The sequence below is a fragment of the Ruditapes philippinarum genome, unplaced genomic scaffold (assembly GCF_026571515.1).
Source record: "Ruditapes philippinarum isolate M1 unplaced genomic scaffold, ASM2657151v2 ctg1029_1_1_1_1, whole genome shotgun sequence".
Classification (NCBI taxonomy): domain Eukaryota; kingdom Metazoa; phylum Mollusca; class Bivalvia; order Venerida; family Veneridae; genus Ruditapes; species Ruditapes philippinarum.
This window is the reverse complement of record NW_026858064.1, coordinates 422,501-439,126: the sequence shown is the minus strand read 5'-3', so window position 1 is coordinate 439,126 and position 16,626 is coordinate 422,501. Positions and strand designations below refer to the sequence as shown.

The following is a 16,626-nucleotide window of genomic DNA, read 5'->3' as shown; positions in this document are numbered from 1 at the left end:
GAATTATGCTTTGTAAACAATAATTTTACCGGCATCAAATGAACTTTTCAATCATTTAAGAGGTCTGGTCCCACAAAAAATGATAAATTTCTAACACCTTGGGTAAAAAAAATATAAATTCACATTAGTATACATGTATATGTCCAAATATGTGCTTACATTAATTCTTGCAAATCTTAAATATCCCTTCCTAGAAGAGTTCTTTTTTTTTTTTAAAATAGTGTTTTTTTTAAATAGAACTGAAACAAGTAAATATATATACAACACTTTAAAAAAATGTTATCGATAAAATTATTAATGAAATGGTTTTAGAAAATGTCATCAGGCCTTTGGTTTTCATCAGGCCTTGTTTTTTTATCAACTGATTCTTTTTATTATTTGACTTATTTAACAAAAGTATCTGCATTTTTTGACATTTCAAAGCATAAATTACTTAAAACTGTGTGTATATACAGAAAACAGGAATAAAATTGTATCATACGCATTTTAACAGCAACATAAATAGAATTCTTAAATTAAACAAAATTTACATCTTTATGACAGCTTATCTTGTTTACCCTAGGTCAGAGTGGTAATTATACAGTAAATACTTATTGCTGAATATTCATTAAGCATATCACTCTAAAACAAGCAATATTCTGTCTTTCCAATTATTATATAGACTGATTGGTATTCGGTTTAAACAAATCTTAAACAAGATAAACCAACAATAAAAACTACACTGTTATATTTAAAACAAAGCTAATTATTAAGACAAACAAATATGAAATCAATGCTATTATAATCATTACTTTAATTGTTTTGAAGATGAAATATATATACAAAATAAAATACAATTTAAGTGAATTACATGTCACAAATGAGCCGTGTCATGACAAAACCAACATAATGGGTTTGCGACCAGCATGGATCCAGACCAGGTTAGTCTGATCAGGATCCATGCTGTTCGCTTACAAACCTTATTACAAGTAGAGAAACTGATAGCGAACAGTATGGATCCTGATCAGACTGGGCGGATGCCCATTATGTTGGTTTCGTCATGACACGGCTAAAATGTTTTTGCTATCGACTTTTGTTCCTAAATTAACAACAGATTGCATAATGATAAATAAAGATATTGAAATAATTAATATACAATTGGCTCTAAGTGCCAAGCTTACAGATTTTAAATAAACCTTGAGCCCTGTGTTGGCCTTTAAACATGTCAAACATTTAGAAAGTATTTATTAAGGAAAAGTGTAAACAAATAATCATGTACCTCTTCATTATATGCCCATGACATTGAAAAAACATTGTGTCATCTGTTTACTTCAAGGTTAGTCACATTGACAGTATCACATTTTAGACTTCATCTCTCTTGATTCCATTCATAAAAAGCACCCCCCCCCCACCCTGCAGGGCCAGTTTTAACCCAAGGGCTTTTATTTGAACAAACTTGGAAGACATCCATAAGAAGATGATTCATGCTAAACATCAAAGCTCTAGTTTATTGGGTTTTTTAAAGAAGATTTTTTAAGTTTTTACTAACACATACTGTTAAAAACAATGACAACCCTGGAGCAGGGCCAGTTTTGACCCCAGGGCTTTTATTTGAACAAACTTTGTAGACACTCACTAGAAGATGTTTCAACTTATAATAAAAACTCTAGCTTTTTGGGTTCTTTAAAAAAGATTTTTGAAGTTTTTACTATATGCATATAGGGAAAAATCAATGATCCCCTGGGGCAGGGCCAATTTTGACCCCGGGGCTTTTATTTGAACAAACTTGGTAGACACTCATTAGAAGATGTTCATGCTAAATATCTTAGCTCTAGCTCTTTGGGTTCTTTAAAAGAAGATTTTTTAAGTTTTTACTATTTGCATTTAAAGAAAATTAATGACCCCCTGGGGCAGGACCAATTTTGACCCCAGGGCTTTTATTTTAACAATCTTTGTAAACACTCACTAGAAGATATTTCATGCTAAATATCTTAACTCTAGCTCTTTTAGTTTCTTAAAAGAAGATTTTTTTTAAGTTTCTACTATATGCATTTAAAGAAAATTAATGACCCCCTGGGCAGGACCAATTTTGACCCCGGGCCTTTTATTTGAACAAACTTGGTAAACACTCATTAGATGATGTTTCATGCTTAATATCTTAGCTCTAGCTCTTTGGGTTCTTTAAAAGGAGATTTTATAAAGTTTTTACTATATGCACATAGGGAAAAACAAAGACCCCTGGGGCGGGGCCAATTTTGACCCCAGGGCTTTTATTTAAAAAACTTGGTAGACACTCACTAAAGGATGTTTCAAGCCAAATATCTAAGCTCTAGCTCTTAGGGTTTTTTTAAAGATGATATTTAAAGTTTTTTTCTTTCGGTTCCCATTGCAACCAGAGTTCTGCATGGAATTAAATTCTTTGCACAATTTTTAAAGGTGACAGCCAAAGGAACATTCTTGTGAAGTTTGGATGAAATTAGCGTAGTGGTTTATGAGCAGATGTCATTTAAAGTAAAAGTTTACGGCCGGACGAAAAGGGATCACAAAAGCTTGACCTGTCACTTTGTGACAGGTGAGCTAACAAGAGCTGTCTGTAGGACAGCACGCTCGACTATTCTAAGTGCTTGATAGTAAAAGAGCCTTTATAATGTTAATTTTTTTAAGTTCACAAAAGGGCTAATTTTTTTTTATAAATTTATGTTATAGGCCTTAGAGAGTATAATTATACAGTATTGGCTTGACTATTCAGAAGGTAATGTCACAAAGGTGTTTTATTGAGTATAATAATACTAATTACCTATGAATACATAAATTTGACAGACAAGGTACAAAGGCTTGTTATTAAGATGTTTTATCAAGTAAATCACTGCTTTATTATTATGAATGCATAAAATTGTCCCAAAAAAGGCACAAACCCTTCAGTAGTTATTGACACAACAGCTTACAAGCAAAACTCACCCTAAATGCAAGATAGAATTATGGATCTTTGTCAGTGACCTACAATTATGACCCTAAATGCATATGTGAAGTTTTAAATAAATATCTTTAATAGTTATTGAGATATGTAAAACTTGCATGTAAACATTAACCAAGAGACTAAGTAGAAAAGGGGATATGAATCAGCCTTAATGCAAGATAGAGTTTATGGAACTTGGTCAGTGACATACAATTATGACCCTCCAATTATGACCCTAAGTGCATGTGTAAAGTTTCAAGTAAATATCTTTGAAGACCTTTAACCTTTAACCAAAATTTCTAAGTTTCAAAGGGGCAAATAATTCTGCAAATATTGCAGGCAGAGTTATGCAATTTTGCAAAACTGATGTACATTGTTACTATAAAAGAGTATTTCAAATTTCAATTGAATATCTCAAGCAATAATTGAGATATTTGACTTTAAAAAAAAACTTTAACCAAAATTTCTAAGTTAAAAAGGGGCATAATTCTGTCAATATTGTAGGCAGAGTTATCCAACTTGTCAATCTGATGACCTTGTTACTATAAATAAGTATTGTAAGTTTCAATTGAATATCTCAAGCAATAATTGAGAAATTTGACTTTACAAAAAACTTTAACCAAAATTTCTAAGTTAAAAAGGGGCATAATTCTGTCAATATTGTAGGCAGAGTTATCCAACTTGTCAATCTGATGTATCTTGTTACTATAAATAAGTATTGTAAGTTTCAATTGAATATCTCAAGCAATAATTGAGATATTTGACTTTACAAAAAACTTTAACCAAAATTTCTAAGTTAAAAAGGGGCATAATTCTGTCAATATTGTAGGCAGAGTTATCCAACTTGTCAATCTGATGTACCTTGTTACTATAAATAAGTATTGTAAGTTTCAATTGAATATCCCAAGCAATAATTGAGATATTTAACTTTACAAAAAACTTTAACCAACGCAGACGCCGACGCGGACGCTGACGCCGACGCCGACGCGACTACAATAGCTCTCATATTCTTCGAATAGTCGAGCTAAAAACTAAGGAATGGAGTTATGGTTCTGTGACACATTGGAAAATTCGAGTCGTTCAAGTTGATGTAGATTCAGTGATAGTTTGGAATAAGCATTTTTAACTTAAGGAATATAATTAAAACATGAAGCAAGGTAGAGTTATGTTTCTTGAACATTGCACTTCCTCTTAAAAGTCTCTATCACTTTGTGAAGTTTACATAAAATCCCTTCAATACATATCTAGTTATATTCATATTTCGGACAAGAGTGTGAAGGACAAATGTCTTCCTAAGTACAGACTATGTTTTTTTTTTCCTTTATCAACTAAAATCTCAAAAACACCATTAAAAACATATTTTCCTCCCATGAGCAACCTTTTTCCCCAAAAGTACAAGTCTGTATGGAATGAACACAGATATTTATCCAGAATCATAGGAGCATAAATTATAATAACATGCTAAATCTCTGTATAGTTCTATATCAGATACCAGTATGATGAACCTTACTTTTGTACCATTTAAGTTATAGCAAAATTCAGCTTTCAGCTTTCATTGACATACAGAAATGGGTCAGCCTTTAGTCCCCTCTTAATGAAAATAGAAGGGGACTAATAACAACAATTTATTCTCATAGTTTCAATTCTCAGGTTTATTACTTATCATTACACCAGGCAAGCTAAGATACATGTTTTAAAACCACAGGCACTATATACCACATTTACCCATATATATGCTCATAATACTATATATAAAGAATAAAGGTCCCTAACGAGAGAAAAATATCATGCAAAACAAACAAGAACTGTTCGGTAAAAATACACCAGATCACTATTTTATCTTTATGGTTGTCTCTAGGAATAATGTATCCTATCATAAACACTTTTTACTTCATCGAAATCCTACAAAATGCTCCAAAATACGAGCAAGTTTCCAAATTTCACTGAAATGTCATTGCATGTCGTTTTCGACGTCCAAGCGATGCATGTTAACAAAGGTGAATTCTAGTCAATTTCTACAAAATCAACGAATAACTGTTAAGATTTCGACATACTTTCTTTAAGGCAACTTGTATACAGTCAAACTATGATGTTTTTACTTCACAACTGTCCGACGATAACACTAACAAGCTAATAAATTAAAAATAATTGACAGCTCTGTTCCAGAAAGTAACCATTTCCTACATTACCGCACTGAATATAAGGTAAAGTAATGATTGGTTAAGCGGAAAATCCGAGTTTTAACATTTTCCTTCAACACAATGTTCATGACTGGCCTTTACTATTGACAGGGGATTCAATTCAGACTAGCCCTCTAAAATACTCCAACTAGTCCAAAGTGTTAATGGTGCCTATACAGTTATGATCACTACATCTGGAAACTGGAGATTCCCACCGAGTGTGATGCTTATCTTCATTCGCTTGACAGTGACACATGTCCACCTTAAAAAAAAGCAATAAAAATTATATGAAGTGCAATAATTTGCAAAAAAATGCTTATCTTATTTGTCTCTTCTTACATTTATAATGCAGAGCACTAGATTTGTGTGTCTGTCATACAAAATGACTTTCAATAATACTATTTAAATATATTTGAAATACAATTTCTTTAATAAATACTCATAGTAATACTAAATTCCTTTTTTGTGATATTTTTTCTGACACATATGTGCAGACAGTACATTGTGTACACCGGTCTTACTGACCTGTGTGAAACCATTCTAAGCATGATGCCAAGAAAATTTTGGACTTGTGAGAGGCTGTAAATGACCCCAGATTGATCATAAGGTAACGTGTAACCAACGCTGAAAAGCATTTGACTATATCTCAATCCATTGAGAAGTGGCATCACTTTGAAATCAATTTTGACTGAAAAAATCGAGGCAAAGTAGTGATTTTGGGCAATTTTGAGATGTCCCCTCGTTGCCATGGGAACAGAAAATTTAAGCCGGAGCATGTTGTTGCAAGGGCAATGGTCCAGTCAACATTTGTGCCAAGTTTGATTAGTGTTGAAGCAGTTTTTATAGTATTATAGCAATTTGAACTTGTAACGGGAGACTTTTCAATGGAAACAGCCATTTTCACAAAATGCTCATGAAGTAATGGGTTAAGAAATTTTGCATCTTGATTGGGAAAAATATTTAGTACCATGTACAAAGTTGTTAATCCAACAAATTGTATATCATTCAAAGCATAAAAAATACATAAAAAATTGACAATGGAATGTGTTTTTGAACATCATCTGTCTGGTACCATATTGGATTGAAATGGAACGAAGAAAAATTGTCACCTTTGATAACGGAATTTTGACTTATGATTTTTTTCTAAACTTGGAAAAGAAAAAAAGCATATTTGGCATTATTTGCCACTGGGAATGGGTCTGTTAATCTGACCCGTGGTGACACTGGTAAAAATGCATGTTTTCATTCATTTTTTTTGGAAAACAGTTTGGTTTGTGAAATATACATTAAATATTATATAAGTACCTGTTGTTTGTAATAATCTTCTGGTCTTTCTTTAATCTTATACTGTACTTTTTCTAGCTACATGTACCAGCCTTTCCAAGTGAATATTAAAGTAAATAATCTTTTATTTCCCTGAAAATATCAATTTAGAGATTTCATTTTCAAAACCATCCAAAACCATTTTACTTGTTTAAATAAGAAAAATATTTAAAGGGCGAATGCATACGATGATTATCTGCCATATTAATTTTATCAATAATTTCTGGTACAGGAGTTACCTCCCTTCTGTACATTTCTCATTTTCTGCTACTTTGACCACAGCAGTAGCTTCTATATTTGGATTCTTTTAGAGTTGCCCTAGGAAGTGAAGGATTATCACTCCCGAGATCCTGGATTTAATATAGGGTTACACCCTTGGGATTGTTTAGAGACACTTTTAGTGTTTCCAACCTACCTAGAGCTGTACTCAGAAATCCAGACATGTAAAAGAACAAAGGGGTCTATTCAATAAAAGCTAAATACTGGTTCCTGGATTCCCTTGTATTTCATAGCTGGCTCTTTAATGTATACTTAAAGTAATCGTTAACAATTTTAAAGCAGTATGATGTAGATATTGGTAATCTAAACTTGTATGAATTTTGGCATACTTTCACTTTAGCAAGACCCAGTTAGTAAAAAACAAAGATGGCTGAATCACCTCTACTAATATAAACCACAGACGACTGTCCTAGCTTAGATACAACAATATACATGTTGATAAAACAAATTGAACTTAAACTTAGGCATCAAGCAAGTGGCAGATATCATGATCATTTTATGTATCAAAACCACACACCGACTGCCTCTGCAATTTTCATAATAAAAAATTATTGTTACCAGTATATAGATTTACTTACGTCACAAGGAATATCCGCTACAATACCCACGACAAAAAGGTTACAGTCAACCTGGAAATAAATATTATACTGGTCGGAGACCATCAACCGGACACTTTTGGAACATTTTACCGTACATATTTCATAATTTTTAACCTAGAGACCAAAAAATTTGACACAGTTCAGCTAGGTTCTTCTCCTAACAAACAAACTAGTTTGTTTATTTCTGATTGTATTGACACTTATATCTTAGGCTCGACAAGGAGGGTATCAAAATTACCTAAATTGTCTACACTACAGTACCATGTGTCCGGACAGATATGTACATGATGTGATTTAATTCAGATAAAAGCTTGGGTGTTTTGGTTTTTGATTTGTAACATGATATACAATATGTCAGCAACAAATGCTGAAGTTTTGGATATTCTATTATTCACTCTGCAAATGATTATAGCTGGTATATGAGGTCAGGCATTGCTTTCTTGACCCCCAAATTTCAACGTCAACATTCTTGAAATAGACATTAAAATATTACCATTTACGGAGGTTGAAATAAATTTATTTACTTAATTTTTAAAGAAACATGCACTTATTGTTGATAAAAAAGTGACTGACAACCACTGATCAAAGAAAATACTAAATTAAGCATTTTTGGGGCCGTCCGGGTTTGGTGGTTGTCCGGTTTTGATGGTCCCCAACCAGTACAGCATTTACCACATCAATCTAACTTTTAATCCTTCATGTAATTTTGATTCTTATTTAATTTTTGAACATAAGCGACTTCCGGTCGTAAACAAACAAAGGAACTTCCGGTATGAGTCATGTTTATGGCGCGAACCTTACATAATGAAATTTGTTAATATTTCATTAACCACATTTTCTAACGAAAAGAAAGTGATGAAATAGATAATAACAAACGCCTTTCACGCTATTGTCAACAATGGGCCAATTCTCAAAAGTGGGTCAACCTCGTGTTTGTGTTTATGTTATGACCAAGTTACGTGACACACGAGTAAACAACAAAAAAACATGACAATGATCAAAATCAGTGGATAAGTTGGTCTCAAATCGAAACATTCTAACACTTTCATTTCGAATTATTATTATTATTTATTACGTAAATGACAAAATGACGAGCGGCCGAGTCAATCAAAGTGTTTTTGAACTTGGCCGTTTATTCAAATTTCCCGTAAAATACTCGTCAAGTTATGTAATGAATAAATATATAAAGTGATAATCAATGAAAAAAAACAATAACTCAAATATATTTACTTACAATATGTGCGATGGTTGTTGATTCTTTCCTGAGCAATTTCTCTTACGTGTTGTTCTCTTCGATAAATTATTGTGAGTCTGCGCATGCGTTAATAATAATTTGTAGCGTAGAAATACAGGAAATTTTTATCGATGTTTTTAGATGTCAAACATGAATAAAGTGCATGATTTTCGGGTAGAAAAAACTTTAACATAATTTTTTGCAACATTGGGACAGATAAGTCATCGCTTAGCGTATGCTTAAAGCGATTTAAGTGCAAATCATGAACTACTTTATGTCACGGACGTATAAGCGGATGGATGCTGTTCAGCAAATCCACTCTGCCTACCTTTTTTTGAGATTGTACTTATAACTCTGTATTCATTCTGCTTCGCACAATGAATACAAAAACTATAAACATGTAAAAGTAGTGTATGTTTACTAACAAGTAAGTACATGTTGTATTTTGTAGTGGGTCCATTTATTGTGTATGAGTACTGTGAGAATGGTACATTGAAAGACTATCTTGCGGAAAACAAAAACAAGATTACCATGGAGTTACAAGAACACCTGTTTAGATTCGGTCTTGATGTTGCAAAGGGAATGGAATATTTGGCTAGTAAAGGGGTATGTGGCAATACACAGCTTTCGAAAGCCAGAGTTTAATGCTTTATTATTGAGTTAAAAATGCCTATTTCTGCCGGCTGGGGTGTACCATGTACGGGGGAGGGATTTGAATTTTAATGTATAAAGTTAGTATACTCAATTGGAATTTCCAATCCATAACATTTTGGCATTAAGTCGCGCTTCAGCTTTTATTTTGTTTTTTAGGCCTTCATTAAAACAGCGTCCCAAAAGCTATTTATAGCGTGTCAGTGACGTTTGTTTCTAAATATAGAAAATCGATATGAATCGCCCGCTTTTCTAATTTACAGATAGAGAGGCGACAGATCAAGGGGGTTCCTTATTGTTTGTGTATTTCATCGGCGGAAAATTTCATTTTTTTTCACCTTAGTGCTTTTGATTTGACTATGTTATGAAACGGTTTCTGTAAAAATAACATAATCATTTAACTTTTACAAAAGCTGAAGGTGGCTTTAAGCATAGCATATAGAAAATAGGGTGAGAATGTTTGAAAAATTATAATTTAAACTGTTATTTGCGATATAACCCTCGTGTAGTGGCTCAGTTATATATACAAACAGCCGGTTATATATAGTCATATAACCTGTCAAAACTCTTTATAACTAATGATATGATACTATGGCACTCATCATGGAACCACCGTGATAAAATTAAAGTGTCATTTCTAGAACAAGCTACACAAGGTATGGGTTGATTATTATGCAATAAAGGACTCCAAGTAAACAAATATATTTTGAAGGGTTTTCTTTACGAGTTTTCGCTCTTTAAAAATTCTTGGATGTTCCTAATATATCAAATATGGAAAAAAAGTCTTTATTCTTCGGATTTTTAGGATTCAAATCCATGGTGTAAATAATACAAATATATTTATAATCTTCTATAGATGATTCAATAATAAACTATTATATTTTATTATATGATCTAAATATAGCTGTAATCTCATTGGTCTAAATAGTATTCAACAGAACTATTTATAAAATCATATTCACTGGCTATCGCCTCGGTCAATATGTCATCTGCCGTTGAATATCACATCGTATTCAATGGCTAACTTGTCAATAATTATATTATATTATGTAGATCGTTCATAGACGTCTTGCTGCAAGAAACATTTTACTGAATTTCTTAAACGAGATCAAGATTAGTGGATTTGGACCGCAGCCGGACGAATCTTCTGATGGTGACGCGGGAAAACAGGTAAATACAGTTTTGTCGTCTGCATCTTGTTTGGTTTTTGTATGATTTAATAAATACAGAACTCTATTCAATAAACATCAGTCTATCTTGTAATTACTCATCCACAGGGAAAAGCTAGTAAAAAACTTTTATGGGCGTTATTAAGCAAACAAGGTCTTTTGTTTCAAACTCTTTATGTTTACGAGGAAAGCGCGATATGCACGAAATTTATTGGATCATTTTAGATGTAAAGTAATTTTATATTTAAATATGAAGCATAATTTTCGCCTAATATTATTTCACATTCTATATTCCTGAATGTTGATTTTGGAATGGGCTGCTCTATTAAAGTTTAAACATTCATGATATACTTATTTAACCTAAAAGACATCTTGACACGGCTTGTAAAGTTTGTTTTTCACGACCTGGATCGCCGTCTGTCCGCGCATGCGCAGTTACACAAAATCGTACATTCCTCAGGAGTCCTACAAAATTCACGCCACACCAGTATGTTCTTTGTTGATATAAAAGCTACACATATTGACCGCCCCACTGTATCATTTGTCGTGTTTTTTGATACAATTTTCAGTTTCACAAAGATGATCTCAAATTACTGTTAATTCTTTTTCCACATTCATGCAAACGAACTCATTTTCTCTAAAGTTTTAAAAACCTCTTCATGACTTAAACGGTAGCATTCTTGTTCACAACAAATAAAATATGAAAAAATGGACATATTTAAAATGTAGTTTCTGAAATGTTCATTTCAGGAGCGTATTCCAATAAAATGGGTAGCCCCAGAATGCATGAAATCAACAAAAGATGCCACAGAAAGAAGTGACATATGGTCGTATGCGGTAGTGCTGTGGGAAATATTTACTTTAGGTACATACAGTTGACTCTCAATAAGTCAAAATCGCTTTACTCAAAATTCCGCGTTAGTCGAAGAATTTCTAGAGTCCCGTCAAATTTCCTTCTTTATCTTTGTATTTTAACGCCGCTTAGGTCAAATTTTGACTTACCGAGACTCTTGTTTAGTCGAAAAGAAAATTTGGTCCCGTCAATTAAAATCCAACACATTTTCATCTCAATTAGTCGAAGTGTGAAAACAGCCGACTGATCAAAGGTCGGCGACATCAAGGTGAGATGTTGTCACTCGGGTTTCACACATTTCATAGTAATTTTAAATGCCGGTCATCATGTATTATTAACGCGTCGTAAAAGTGGCTTTAATCGGATTCAGGACTGAATTGGTTTTAACAATTAGATAACTAAATTAAGATTTTATTAATTTAATTGTGCCAGTCTGACAGGTGTTACTGAAATAACAGCCTAGGTATTGATGTGTGTTATCAACGTAAATGAATTGTCAAGAATGCGTATTATAACATGTGCATTACTGATAAATACTGACAAACTTGCGTTCATGTCATTTCTACCAATGCTTGTGTTTATGTTTCACTTTTTATATACATATATTAAATTTTGAATAATATATTTTTGTTCATTTATAATTTGTAGTTGTAAGTGATTAACCGTCATTTTAACGTTTAAATATTGCGTCATTGCCACTATCAACAATTAGAAAACCTATTCTTTGTACATTAAATCAGGCACAAATGTCAACGTAATGGCGACAGATCCACGTTGCTCGAATTCCGTTGCTCTCGAAGTAAAATGTCCAGTCCCTTGGATTTCGAGTTACCGAGAGTCAACTGTATATCTTATAGTTGATGCATAAAATTAAAAAATAAATTAAAACATGTAAATTTGAAAAAATGTACATACAGTATAGAGTAAAATTATGCAAGTAAATAAGTAGTAATCTTTTTGGTTTTCAATGAAAACCGAGATAATTATCTCAACAAGTTTTCGTAAATTTCACTCTTTTTCCATCGAATTTGTATCAAATATAACAGCAAAGGATTGTCCTTGATTGAATCATAAATTGTATATTTCTTGATCAATTTCTTTTTTTCAGGTGAAACGCCATATGCAAAGATGAGGAGCCGTCAACTTCCGGTAAGCCTCAAGAAAGGCGAGCGTCTACCTAAACCCGAACAGTGTGACGACACGTAAGATTTTAAATGTTTATAAAGAATACGCTCTTAATATAATTAAAGCAGACTCGTTAGATATATATAAAAATAAAACATGTAAGTACATGTATATGGTCCATCTCCCACGCAGTAATCTCTACACACAGGATTAGCTCTCAGCCATCATCAATTGGAACTTTCTTGGCTATTATCTATAATAACCTCGGAGTTAATACGGAATGAAAATAGTTCTACGACAATAATCCAGTGTTTTTTTTCTTTATATAACTACTACCCTAAAACGGTACTGTTTTAGAAATAGAAAATAGACATTTAAATACTCAATTTCCAATGTTTAAATTCCCAAAATGGCTGTTCAAAATTTCCACATGGCCAAGAGATTTCTCTGAAATTATTAAAATTCAACATATTCATATAAATCATCACTCAATAATTCTATCTGGACAGTGGAAGCTGTTAGCTATCTTTAATAAGCAATCAGTGATCACATGTGTCGCCTCATGATGGCAAATTTCATGTTGGGACAAGTTTTGTGACAGACGGAGAAGTGATCGGAGTAGTGGCGACATAAATTCCTGTTAAGTTAGGATGAAATTGCCCCAGTAGTTTATGAGGAGTAGTGGAGACAAGTTTTGTGACAGACAGACAGACAGTGCACAACTAGACTTCGTACTGATCATTCCTGTAAAGTTTGGATAAAATTGCACCAGTAGTTTATGAGGAGTAGTCCGAACAAGCTTTTGTGTATCTGGCAACATACAGAAAAAAACACCTTTTTGTGTCGCCTCTACGGAGTATATAGGGATCACTTCTCCGTCGTCTATCTGTCCGTCCGTCCGTCCGCACTCACAGGAGAGTAATTATGTGGCTAGAGGGACAATAGGTAACTGTTCTTTCTCTTTGATGTCATTCATTCCGTAATGCTTTTATGTGGCTTTTTTCTTTTGTGTGGTTAAAAAGAACAATAGAGAGAACAATAGAGTAGCCACATAATTACTGTCCAGTGGGAACGTCCGTCTGTCCGTCTGTCCGTCCGTCACAAACCTTGTCCGGACTACTATTCATAAACTACTGATGCAATTGCATCCAAACTTTACAGGAATGATTAGTACCAAGTCTAGTTGTGCATATTGTCAGCATTTTCCGGTTCAATGATTTTTGTCAGAGTTATGGCCCTTTAATAATTTTTATTTTTAAAGTTTGTCCGGACTACTTCTCTTATACCACAAATGCAATTTCAATAAAACTTTACAGGATTGATCTGTAGCTCAAGTCCTTGCGCATATTGCACGTGTTTTTCGGTTGAATGATTTTTGGCTGAGTTATGGCCCTTTGATAAAAAGGTGTTTTTTTCTGTGTGTTGCCAGATACACAAAAGCTTGTCCGGACTACTTCTCATAAACTACTGGTGCAATTTCATCCAAACTTTACAGGAATGATCAGTACTAAGTCTTGTTGTGCACAGTGTCAGCATTTTTTGGTTCAGTGATTTTTGTCAGAGTTATGGCCCTTTAATAATTTATATTTTTAAAGTTTGTCCGGACTACTTCTCTTATACCACTTATGCAATTTCAATGAAACTTTACAGGATTGATCTGTAGCTCAAGTCCTTGCGCATATTGCACGGGTTTTCGGGTTGAATGATTTTTGGCCGAGTTATGGCCCTTGTTTTTTCTGTGTGTTGCCAGATACACAAAAGCTTGTCCGGACTACTCCTCATAAATTACTGGTGCACTTTTATCCAAACTTTACACGAATGATCAGTACCAAGTAAAGTTGTGCACTGTCCGTCTGTCTGTCTGTCTGTCACAATACTTGTTCCAACATGAAATTGGCCATCGTGAGGCGACCCATGTGATCACTGATCGCTCTTGTTATCAAAAGGCCATTACTCGGCCAAAACTCATTCAACCGGAAAACCCGTGCAATATGCGCAAGGACTTGAGCTACAGATCAATCCTGTAAATATTTTTATTGAAATTACATTAGTGGTATAAGAGAAGTAGTCCGGACAAACTTTAAAAATAAAAATTATTAAAGGGCCATAACTCTGACAAAAATCATTGAACCGGAAAATGCTGACAATAAGCACAACTAGACTCGGTACTGATCATTCCTGTAAAGTTTAAATAAAATTTCACCAGTAGTTTATGAGGAGTAGTCTGGACAAGTTTTGTGACGGACGGACAGACGGACGGACAGACAGACCACGGAGAAATGATCCTTATATGTCGCCACTACTCTGTAGAGGCGACACAAAAAATGCATAAAAAATTCCCAATTTAAGTCAAAATAACGCATTTTTTCCCAATCAGTCTGGTACCGGCACCATTCCCAAAGTAGAGAAATAAAAACACTGGACATGGTTTCAGATATAAACAGAAACAGATAGTGTAATATTGGATAATGTAAAACAAATGTTTATACAAACATTTTTCTTTTCATAATGAAAGTGTTGCAATGCCTTTCACTCAAACCGGGCTTTGAAAAGCACGAAATTATGATTTTCCATTAATTTCTGTGTATATTTCTTAAGTATATATTAATAAGTATATTTTTTGTGTGCAAATCTTTCTGTTTTAATTAAGTACCCCAGTTGATTTATGTAAATATTGAAATTTAATGTTTTTTGTCTGTTGGACCTCAGAGTTTTTTTTTTTATAGTTGTTATAAAGTTAAAGCAGCCTACCACCAGATTTATGCTAATTTTACATGGAAATTTGTAAAATGTGTTTAAAAGTAGAATATTGTGAAGTGAATGTGGTTTGTACATGGATTAAATACAGTGTTGGAGCAGTACCTTTATACAGACGCTTGCAGAAATCATGATCACAAAGTAGAAAAATATGGGTTTTTTTTCGTTGATTCTTACATTTTTCATTTATTATCGTATATCATTCGGTTTGAAGAAATGAATTATATGCTTTAAAGTTCATTCTGTCAGGTGAAAATGCGAGATTTGAGCATTTAATAATACAAGCTCCTGGTCTGATATATACCAGAATACGGTATTTAGTGTGGTGCTTTAATACTATTTTTTGTCTCACTCTTTATACATTGCATTTTACAAATGACCAAACAGAGGTCAAAAACAGCCCTGAAATATGGTGATAAATATTGCAAAATCATTTATTTATCGCACATATAACAACACGTATATCAGTATTTCAAGTTCGATTCTTTTTTACTTTTCTAAAAAAATCTAAGTACATTTGTCTCAAGTTTTATTTTGTCTAAAAAATTTTTTTGGGACTCATATGGAAGCGTGCAGCTTTAAAGTTTATATTGTATAATATGATTAAATTAATTATTTCTTCAGCTGGTATGGCGTTATGAAGAGATGCTGGGAGTATGACCCGCACAAGAGACCACTGTTTGTAGACGTGAGATCTGAGCTGGATGATATGTTTGTGGCGGCCCCTGGTGACGACTTCTACTACTACCAACGTTAAATTTTGTTAAAAAAAAAAAACAAAAAAAAAACAACAAAAAACAATTCTGTGTATCAAATATATGTGCGAATATTGCAAGCTTGAATGATTGAAAGAGACCCCTACAAAATGTAAGAGTTACATCTCAAAGAAGTAATATAAACTTTGTAATATCTTGCGCTGCAAATCGAAAAAGAGAGTTTGTGAAAATAGTCAAATTATGTGTGTTATAGAACTAAATCTCAATTGACTAATGGAACAGTTGTTATTGTTAAATGATGTTGTTTTGTGTGTGTATGTTATCTATTGCTTAGAAAGCAACATTTAAAATTAAGATATGTTATTTGTGTTTTACGATGGCGTATCTTCATGTGTTACCTTCTTTAATAAAGATATCATTATTATGGCCCTTTTCAAAGAAGTGGGAGTATATTGCTTTGCATTTGTCTGTCTGTTGATCCCTAGACCCAACCGTTTCCGATCAATTTTTAAATAATGCTTAGGCCTTGGTATTAGGATTGTTTCCGATCAATAACTTGACAATCCACGGGCTGTTGGCCCACAAACTTCGTAGGTGCATTGGTCTTGGCAAGTAGATGATCCCTATTGATTTTGGGATCAAGGGGTCAAAGGTCAAGGTCATATTGACATTGTCGGTTAAAAACGGTTTCCTATCCATAACTTGACAATCCATTGGCCTTTGGCTCTCCAACTTTGTAGGTGGATTGGTCTTGGCAAAAAGATTGCCCCTATCGATTTTGGGGTCAAGGGGTCAAAGGTCAAGG

General features: G+C 33.3%; 1 protein-coding gene and 1 long non-coding RNA gene across 4 annotated transcripts in view; one reads left to right on the top strand and one right to left on the bottom strand.

Moving 5' to 3' along the window:
• Positions 1–16,626, top strand: part of LOC132751969 (uncharacterized) — an 85,176-nt gene that overhangs the window by 66,922 nt on the left and 1,628 nt on the right. For all 3 annotated transcript variants that reach the window (XM_060742198.1, XM_060742200.1, XM_060742201.1), the window contains 5 exons: positions 9,002–9,156; positions 10,255–10,371; positions 11,121–11,235; positions 12,332–12,425; positions 15,730–16,626. The exon at positions 15,730–16,626 is cut by the window's right edge and continues 1,628 nt beyond it. In XM_060742198.1, coding sequence (XP_060598181.1) covers positions 9,002–9,156; positions 10,255–10,371; positions 11,121–11,235; positions 12,332–12,425; positions 15,730–15,862 — 614 coding nt within the window. In that variant the 3' untranslated portion in view covers positions 15,863–16,626. The remainder of the gene's footprint in view (positions 1–9,001; positions 9,157–10,254; positions 10,372–11,120; positions 11,236–12,331; positions 12,426–15,729) is intronic.
• LOC132751970 (uncharacterized) lies at positions 3,977–8,945 on the bottom strand. The gene is made up of 4 exons (XR_009628746.1): positions 8,551–8,945; positions 7,296–7,346; positions 6,421–6,531; positions 3,977–5,377 (listed from the first exon to the last, which is right to left on the bottom strand). It is a non-coding gene; the product is annotated as an uncharacterized LOC132751970 (long non-coding RNA).